This window comes from Chrysemys picta, chromosome 11 (assembly GCF_011386835.1).
Source record: "Chrysemys picta bellii isolate R12L10 chromosome 11, ASM1138683v2, whole genome shotgun sequence".
Taxonomy (NCBI): Eukaryota; Metazoa; Chordata; order Testudines; family Emydidae; genus Chrysemys; species Chrysemys picta.
The window spans coordinates 2,732,333-2,741,647 of NC_088801.1; the positions used below are offsets into that span (position 1 = coordinate 2,732,333).

The window sequence follows — 9,315 nt, forward strand, 5'->3', positions numbered from 1 at the left end:
AGGTGCAGGCAGGGGGCTCTTCTCCCACTCGGCACCAGCGGTGCCTCTGAACAACTCCCGGTGCCCCGTGAAATCAGCGAGCAGCCCAGCAGGGGGAGGGCACTCTGCGCCGGCTCTGACCAGGCCGTGTCGTCCTTCCTGCAGTGGGTTCAGCTGGTCTAAAGCGGGAGGCTACACATCTCCCCGCAGGGGGGGTGCATGCTGGGTTCCCCTGCTGCCCGAGGGGTGCTTGTGGGCAGGCCCCGGGTAGCCGGCTCCCTGGAAGAGGCAGCAGGGTCAGTGGTGGGGCAGGAGACTTAGCTGGGGCTCCTACAACAGGAGCGGCCTGAAAGTTTTCTAAATACTACTCGCAGTGGCGAGCAATTGTCAGCAGGGGGCACCAGACTCCTAACTTCCTGCACTGCAAGGGGCCCGAGTTTGCGGGGTGGGGGCACAAGCCCAGGGCTCTCACTGGGAACAGGAGTGTGGGGCTTGTTGCTGCCCTGGGGAGAGAAGGGCCCAGCGCCCTCGCTCCCCCCACGCGTGGGGCGGGCTGGTGATGGGGAGAGAGTGCTGGGCACCCCCGTTCCCACAGCCCCCCAGCGCAGGGGTGGGTTGAAAGAGCCTTGGAGACTGAGCTCCCTTCTCAGGCAGGGAGCCAGCCTGTCTCCGGCCCCTCTCCCGCCCCAACCTGAGTGGCTTCGTCTCCCTGCCCGCTAGGCCTCAAGCCCTACCAGTGTGACGAGTGTGAGTACTGCACCAACCGAGCCGACGCGCTGCGCATCCACAAGGAGACGCGGCACCGCGACACCCGCTCCTTCATCTGCGAGCAGTGCGGCAAGGCCTTCAAGACCCGCTTCCTCCTCAAGACCCACCTGAAGAAACACAGCGAGGAGAAGCCTTACGTCTGCAACGTCTGCCACCGCGGCTTCCGCTGGGCGGCCGGCCTGCGCCACCACTACCTCACCCACACCAACGAGCACCCCTTCTTCTGCCGCTACTGCAGCTACAAGGCCAAGCAGAAGTTCCAGGTCATCAAACACATCCAGCGGCACCACCCCGACTGCGGCCCGGGCGACCTCAGCCAAGGGGTCGGCAAGGACGCCAGCACCCCCACGCTGCACCTCCATGACGTCCAGCTGGAGCCCCCCAAGCCGGAAGGCGAGGACGCGGTCCAGTCATCGGGGCAGGGCTAGGCTGGAGAGAGGCCAGCTCCCCTCGCACTCTGAGCCCGAGGGAGGGCCCAGGGCCAAATCCTCATGAGCCTCGCTCGGCGCTACTGCAAGTCCCCGTTGGCTCGCTGCAGGCACAGGCCCTGTTTAAAGTGTATGTGTATGTATAGGCAAATGTGTATATGGGATGTAAAATATGCGGTTGTATAAAAGGACTCTCTGAACTCGTTTCTAATTCTGGTGGGACTCCGTTTCTTTGCAACTTTGGCTTCCTTTCATATGCAGTGCCACCCCCACGCCAGCACGTGCTGTTCTGCCATTCCTTTATCTATTCTACCCCAGTATTACCGTGTCCCATTGACTGTCGTTGTTCCACCATGTGTCTGTGACGCCTGTTACATCAATATCCTCAGTAAATACCGGGCACTCAAGTTCACTCGTCTTAGCATTTAGACTTCTACTATTTGTATACAAGCATGAAAAGAAGCCACCGCCCAGCCCAGCCTCTGGCTTTGTAACCGGTCTCTATTTTATTAGGTCCTTTTTATAGGAAGGGATTGTACAAGGCAACAGAGCAGCGACACAACTACCCCTGGTTTGTACAGCCGCATGTTCTCTACGTGGCATATAAAGGTACGTTCCATAGAAAGATACCTGAGTGAAGCAGAGAGCTGTGGGGGGAGATGGGGAAAGGCAGCACTGGTTGCTGGGGAGGCTGGGATGGGGTCTCAGAATCCGAGGTGTTTGCAGCTTCCTGGCATGGTGTCTCCCAGATACTTTCTGGGTGACTCCTCTCTTGGCCTTCAGACTCCAGCAAGGCATGGGTTAAACTGGATTCGCTACTCAGGCGAATGTGCAGCCGCTCACCCGAGCTTGCTGTGCTCTTGGCCTGTATCTGTGGGTGTCTGGCTCTCCTCACTTCTGCGCTCCTCTGTTACCCGTTTAAGCTCTGCTGGACCAGCTGTAGCCCATCTCATCCCATGAAGGCTGCAATGGTGCTGCCCCAGGTCCAGATGGGCCTGACCTCCATTAGGGAATGGGAGGTGCAGAACGCGGGCACCGGCTGGCCTGTCTGAGGCAGCGGGAGGTGCAGAACGCGGGCACCGGCTGGCCTGTCTGAGGCAGTGGGAGGTGCGGAACGCGGGCACCGGCTGGCCTGTCTGAGGCAGTGGGAGGTGCGGAACGCGGGCACCGGCTGGCCTGTCTGAGGCAGTGGGAGGTGCGGAACGCGGGCACCGGCTGACCTGTCTGAGGCTTTGGGAGGTGCAGAACGCGGGCACCGGCTGACCTGTCTGAAGCAGTGGGAGGTGCAGAACGCGGGCACCGGCTGGCCTGTCTGAGGCAGTGGGAGCTCAGGGCCCGCTGGAAGTCCCAGCTATGGGGTGGGTACGTTACTAGTTGGGAACCATCAGCCCCTGGGATTTGAGGTGTCTGCATAGAATTCCCCTCCTGGGACCCCATCGAGCCATAACTTCCTACTGTCCATGCAGAGGCTCCATTGTGCACTGGCTCCCTGCGGCGTGCTCCTGCTTTGCTATTTGCAAGCAGCCAGGCTTGCGTGGCTAGGGGCATGAGCAGCAGCATTACAAGCGGCTTTGGTTCTAGTCTAGCCAGAGTCTGAGGGCCAGGAGCTCTGGGGGCGGGGGATGTTAATGACACTTGTCCGTGTGGAGAGAGCCTCGGGGAAGCGATGAGGAGCTCTGCCCTCTGCAGCAAATGCCACGCACGTCAGTGATCTGAGTGACCGGGCCAGCCGTGAGAGGCCACGCTGCGAGGCGTGTTCCAGGGAGGATGCCAGGCGCATGATTGGACAGAGCGGGATTGTCTCTGCAACAGCTGCTCCGGCCGAGCTGGACTAGGCCCTGCCAGGCTGGCTCAGAGCCCAGGGTCATCCAGCCCGGTATCCTGTCTCCACTGCTGCTTCCCAGGCCTGGGGAGTTCGGGGTAACCTGCCTCCAGGGATGTCTCCTACTCCTCCGGATTAGAGGTCATCTTGTGCCAACTGTGACGGAGTTTTCCTGTTGAAATGGTTTAATCCACGGCCGTGTGGCCAGGCTTCTTGGCCACTGACTGTCGGGCAGACGGCAGCGGAGCCAGGGCACAAAGTGGGAGGGGACCCGGGGGAGAACACACAAGTCCCGCACTAGTGCTGATGGCCCCTCAGCAGCACAGTGAGGACTGCAGGGGCCAAGGCAAACTGATTCACCGTCCCCCACCCTGGGCTGCCCACAGTCTGTGGAGCATTGCAGCCCAAGTCGGGGTGCTGAGAGCCCGCATGGCCAGTTGACCCAGGAGGCTGTAGAGGTGCAAAGACCCTCCTCATGGGAGAACATTGGGCATATGCCGGGGGCAGCTCCATAGCCTGCCAGACCCTCGTGTCTGTTTTCCCCAGTGCACGCAGCCTCTGAGCAGTGACCCCAGTGTAAATATCACAGGGAGATCTCACGGCTCCTGCTGCCCCAGCTAGGGAGGAGATGGCCTCACCTGGACGGAGCCCAGCTCCTCTGAACCTCCGGAGTATCCCAGTAACTCCAGCTGTGATGTGAGATCTCTGGATAGGGGAGCTTGGTGTCTGGGCACCAGTGGCTAGACACAGCTGGAGCAAGCCATGGAGACGTCGTCCCGGCGTGGGAGACTTCACCCCCAGCTCGCAGGCTGGAGGCTTTTTGATGTACCGGTAACAAGCTCCTGCTGCCTACATGAGAACGAAGCATTCCCGGACTCAGCATCGTACTAGGAGGTGACATCTTCCAGAGAGAACCTGCGCCTTGATGAATGACCTTGGGAGCGGAGGCCAGTTCCCAGGCCGCCAGCCGCTCCTAGGCCACCAGCCGCAGCGGGATGTGTCTTAAGTGACTCAACGTGGCAGTACGCCCAGAGTAGGAGCAGTAGTTCTCTGTCATGGTAGTAGCCTGAGGCTCAGTGGGTTAGGTGCCTTCCTGGCCGTGGTACGGGGTTGGAGAATGAAGGGCCCGGCCTGGAGACCTGCGACGGGAATGCGGCGGCACGCACGGCCCTTGCTGTGAGCGACTCGGTGAAGAGTACTGGCCGGGCTGCGTGGGAGCCCTGGAGGAGTGGTCAGAGGCGTAGCCTGGCCCCCTCCCGGCGCTCGCAGCTGCCGCTGCCCCTTGGCTGTGCATGAAGCATGGCCGGGAACCTCTTGGTGGTTGGGGAGAGATTTGGGCCGATCCTGCTGGATCACTGGCCGAGCAGCTGGGGTCAAGGAGGAGATTGGTTCGGTGACGCATTCGACAAGCCCTTGGGAAGGGGGTTTGTCCAGGAAAAGGGTTTGCCCGACCCGGGTGAGCTCTCTTGCGCCAGGCGTCCCTGTAATCCGAACATCAGAAACCAAGGAGCAGAGAGAGCCCATGGGAGAGCGCGGTCATAGGCAAGAGAAGGAGCAGCTGGGAGACGTGCCCCAGGGAGATGATCAAACGAAGCGTAGAGCAGCAAGAGGAAACACGCTGGGTTTCTGGAGCAGAACTTGGAGGGAGGGGAAGAGAGCAGAGTGGTGGTTGGACGGGGAGCTGGCGGGGCTGCAGTGTACCTCCTCCTGGGGTTAAAGGCTCTCCTGCTGATCGGTGTAACAGCTCCAGCCCTGGGATTTTGGCCCATGCTTTCTCGAGAGTGCAGCCTCCAAGTCTGGTGCTGTCCCAACCATTCCGCTTCTGCTTGTTCCCAGGCTCGTGCTTTGTGGCCAAGATTACGAGAAGAGGCAGATTGGGTCAGACCAAGGGTCCATCCAGCCCAGTGTCCCGTCTCCGACAGTGGCCAGTGCCAAGGGCCCCAGAGGGAATGAACAGAACATGATCCATCCCCTGTCATCCTGCCCCAGCCTCTGGCAGAGCAGGGGGTTGCCTCCCTGACCATCCTGGCTAATAGCCATTAATGGACCTGTCCACCAGGAACGTATCTAGTTCTTTTTTTTCAATCCAGTTATACTTTTGGCCTTCACAACATCCCCTTGCAAGGAGTTCCACGGGTTGTGTGTGTGTTGGGTGAAGAAATACTTCCTTTTGTTTGTTTTAAACCTGCTGCCTGTTAATTTCATCAGGTGACCTCTGATTCATGTGTTATGTGAAGGGGTAAATAACCCTTTCCTAGTCACTTTCTCCACACCAGCCATCATCTTATAGACCTCAGTCATATCCCCCCTTAGTTGTCTCTTTTCCAAGCTGAAAAGTCACAGTCTTACTAATCTCTCCTCATACGGAAGCTGTTCCACCCCCCTAATCATTTTTGCTGCCCTTCTCTGACCTTTTCCAATTATCTCTTTTTGGGGATGGGGTGACCAGAACTGCGTGCAGCGTCCCGGGGTGGGGTACCATGGACTGGTACAGTGGCATTAGGATATTCCCAGCGTTCTGTTCACTTTTTTGACGGCCACTGCACATGGAGTGGATGTTTTCAGAGAACTATCCACAGTGACTCCCAGATCTCTTTCTTGAGTGGTAACAGCTAATTTAGACCCATCATTTCATATGAACAGTTGGATTATGTTTTCCAATGTGCATTACTTTGCATTTATCAATATTGAATTTCATCTGCCATGTTCGTGCTCAGTTCCCAGTTTGGTGAGATCCCTTCGTAACTCTTCACAGTCTGCTTTGAACTTAACTATCTTGAGTAATTTTGTATCTTCTGCAAACTTTGTCACCTCACTTCCATTTTCCAGATCATTTATGAATATGCTGAACAGCACTGGTCCTAGTACAGACCTCTGGGGGACCCCACTATTTACCTCTCCACACTGTGAAAAGTGACCATTTATTCCTCCCCTTTGTTTCCTGTCTTTAACCATTCCTGACCCATGAGAGGACCTTCCCTCTTATCCCATGACAGCTTACTTTGCTTAAGAGCCTTTGGTGAGGGACCTTGTCAAAGACTTTCTGAAAGTCAAAGTACCCTATAGCCAGTGGGTCACCCTTGGCCACGTTTGTTGACTTCCTTGTAATTCCCCTGCCCAGCTGGGACTGGTCCTGAAGGCTGGGGAAGGAGGAATGAGACTGGAGCCGTGAGCCTAGCAGAGGACACCCCAGGCTGTTGGAGACATAGGCTCCCACGCTTTGTATTGGTGGACGTGTGCACTGCTTAATCTGTGCCGTGGAACCTCTTTGATTGCAAATTAAGCACTGGCCGCACGGCGTGCCCTGGTCCGAGGGGCTTGAGGAGAGGATGGCAGGAGAGGGAGCTCTGCCCAGGCCAGGTGGCTGTGGCCGTAGGTCTCTGTGTTCGGAGGGGAGGCAGGGTTACATCTTAGGGTGACAGACAGCAGCAAGGTGGGACGGAGCAGGGAGCAGGGCAGATTTTACCTGGGAATGTTGCAGGGGGGTTGCAGTGGGGATGTGGGACTTCCCTTGAAAGAAGCTACCTGAGCTGTAACCTGAGCCAGGAACGGGGGTGGGGAGAATTAACACCTTCTGCCCGGGAGACTGAACAAAGGAGAGGAGCAGCGGGAGGAGTTGGGAGTTTAGTTTCGGTTTGGGCTGGGTGGTGCAACGCAGGGAACCCCAAGCTGGGGTCTAAGCTCCCTGAACCTCCCACAGGGACCTAATTGAGGGGGTCTGGTCGTACCTACACGCTCTGCTTGAGACTGTGTTCCTGTCCTTAAATAAACCTTCTGCTTTACTGGCTGGTTGAGAGTCGCAGTGAATCTCGGGAAGAGGGGTGCAGGGCCCTAACTCCCCCACAATCCGCAACACAAGGGCCAGGAAGGAAAGTGTCCCCCCCAAGCCAGTGTGGGGGGAGTGCACGGAGCTGTGTGGGTGCAGCCCCACAACTACCCCAGCTTCGAGCGCCATGGAGAATCTGTACACATGGGACCTGGGGGCTTCTCCAGCTGCTGGTGCAATTCCCTGCCGGCCAGGCCCTGCCCCGCTGCTTCCCAAGAGAGGTGCAAAACAGGTGGGGTCGGTGCCTCTCTCCCCCACCCTCTGAAAAAGGAGAGACCGACTCTTCCTGGAGCACCTGACGACGGGCCTTGCAGCTAGGCTGAGCCAGGCACCAGCGGCTCCCATTGCAGCTTCCGGGGCCTATGGGATCCGGTGTCTCCTGGCTCTGGCCGGCGGGCAGTGCTCATTGGTGCTTTCTCTGGGGCTGCCCATTAGCTGGGGAGGAGCTGCCTGTAGACGGCCGCACAGCTCCCTCCGTCAGCCCCCAGCCCACGCAGCACTGGGAGGCAGCTGGTGTGCTCACCCCGCCCAGCAGGCTGACGGGGCCTGTCCCCACACGGCTCTTGTCCTTTACTCCCATTGGAAGCGCTGGGGGGCAGAGGTGTAGTTCTGGGCTTAGGCAATGGCCAGGGCCCCGCTCCCGGAGTGGTGCTACTGCAAGCCGAAGAACACCCCGAGGCCTCCCGCGGCGGGCGATGAGAGGCGCCACTGTCTAACTCAGCGAGGGCAGCAGAGCCGGCTTGATTCTAGCCACCCAGCTGGGCCTGAGCCCCCTCGAGGGTAGTGACTAAACGGGGAGGTGCAAAACATCCCCCGAAGCGCCCTGCCTGGCAGCCTGGCCACGATCATGCCCGCAGCCCCAGGGCAGAGCGGTGCGGGGGATGCCGGGTTGGAGCCACATGGTGAGGGGCAGGGGCGGCTCCAGGCACCAGTGCTCCAAGCGCTTGCCTGGGGCGGCAAGCTGCGGGGAGCGGCCTGCCGGTTGCTGTGGGGACGGCAGTCAGGGAGCTTTCAGCGGCGCGCCTGCGGGAGGTCCGCCGGTCCCATGGCTTCAGCAGCAATTCGGCAGCGGGTATGCTAAAGCCGTGGGACCAGCGGACCTCCCGCAGGCATGCCGCCAAAAGCCGCCTGCCTGCCGTGCTTGGGGCGGCAAAATACATAGAGCCACCCCTGGCGAGGGGCTGTCACCTGCCTCCCAGCCCGGCTGAGATCCAGGCAAACCATCAGGTGCAAAATAGCAGCACCCCAAACAGCTACAGGCAGGTTCAAAAGAAAACAAGCGTCGTGCAAAGCCACCTCGGCAGGAAGCAGGCAGGGCAGGGTAGGGCTGGGCTGGGCAGGGCAGGGCAGGGCGGCGTCTCTCCAGCAGCTGTCGGGACAGGGCTGTTAACGGGTGGTACAGGGGGCTGGCGTGACCCACTCGGCTGCTACTCGGGGTAGGGAAGCTCCGTGATTTGGACGTGAACGAAGAGCGAGGAGGGTGGGATGGCCATGCCGTCCTTGGACAGGAGGTGGATGTGACGATAACCTGCAGGGAGACACCAGTGAGCTGGGTCGGACCCGGCAGGCCCCCAGTGGAGGAGTTGTGGGCTCCCAGGCCCGGGCGGGAGATGCTCCCCTGGGGTCTATTGTAGGGTGGCTTCCTCCAGCCTGATTTCAACTGCCCCCAGTGTTGGGTCTCCCGCCCCCTCCAGCGTCTGTACCGCGCCCTTCTCCAGCACGGAGCCCAACGTCCCCTCTTGGTTCCTCGTTAGCCCCTAACGAGTCCCATGCTTCCTTGGGCAGGGATCTCGCATCCCAGACTAGCTGAAGGTCGCCCACTCCTCTGCCCTTCTCAGTCCTCCCTCCCCCCCGCTGCCCGCTCCATGCTACTCTCCAAACGCCCTCCCCCCTCCGTGGGGGGACTATCAGAGGCACGGGGGCTTGGCTCTTGTTCCAGCGCTCTCCTGGCTAGCTACTGCCCTCCTGGCCCTGGCATGCTCCACCTGGCACTGCCATGGCCACACAGCTCTGGCTCGAGCCCCCTGCCCTGGCCGAGCCCCCAGTGATGAGGGGAGCGAGCCGTGGGCCGGACCGAAGCAGCTGGGCCTGGCGCTCACCTGATTTGATGCTAGCGAAGGGCAGGGTGAACTGGGCCCACGAAGTCGTTCCTGGATGTCTTGTCGTAATCCTCCACCACGAAGCGCACGAGGGGCCAGTTCAGGGACGTGCACCTTGAACCACAGCGTCTCGCCCCAGTGGGGGTTAAAGCCTGGAGGGGGAGGCGGAGATGGGGTCAGGGGCCTGGGGATGGGGTCAGCTGGGCCGGAGCTGCCGGCTGCTGGCGGGGGCTGCCCCTGGAGGGGGCCAGGCTCACCTGCCCGAGGCCCGGACTCACCGTTGTTATCGACGGCCTGGGTCTCAGCCTGGCCTGGTCGGCGGGGACGCCGTGGATCTCCACGCGCACCAGGGGTCGACGATGGCGCTCGCCTTGCTGCCAGCCCACCTTGGGG

At 60.1% G+C, this 9,315-nt stretch overlaps 1 protein-coding gene and 1 long non-coding RNA gene across 5 annotated transcripts in view; one reads left to right on the top strand and one right to left on the bottom strand.

Moving 5' to 3' along the window:
• Positions 1-1,381, top strand: part of ZNF142 (zinc finger protein 142) — a 20,844-nt gene extending 19,463 nt beyond the window's left edge. For all 4 annotated transcript variants that reach the window (XM_065561357.1, XM_065561360.1, XM_065561359.1 and 1 more), the window contains one exon: positions 700-1,381. In XM_065561357.1, the coding sequence (XP_065417429.1) occupies positions 700-1,175 (476 nt within the window). In that variant the 3' untranslated portion in view covers positions 1,176-1,381. The remainder of the gene's footprint in view (positions 1-699) is intronic.
• Positions 880-9,061, bottom strand: LOC135974289 (uncharacterized). The gene is made up of 2 exons (XR_010591498.1): positions 8,923-9,061; positions 880-8,351 (listed from the first exon to the last, which is right to left on the bottom strand). It is a non-coding gene; the product is annotated as an uncharacterized LOC135974289 (long non-coding RNA).
• Positions 9,062-9,315: the final 254 nt, after the last annotated feature.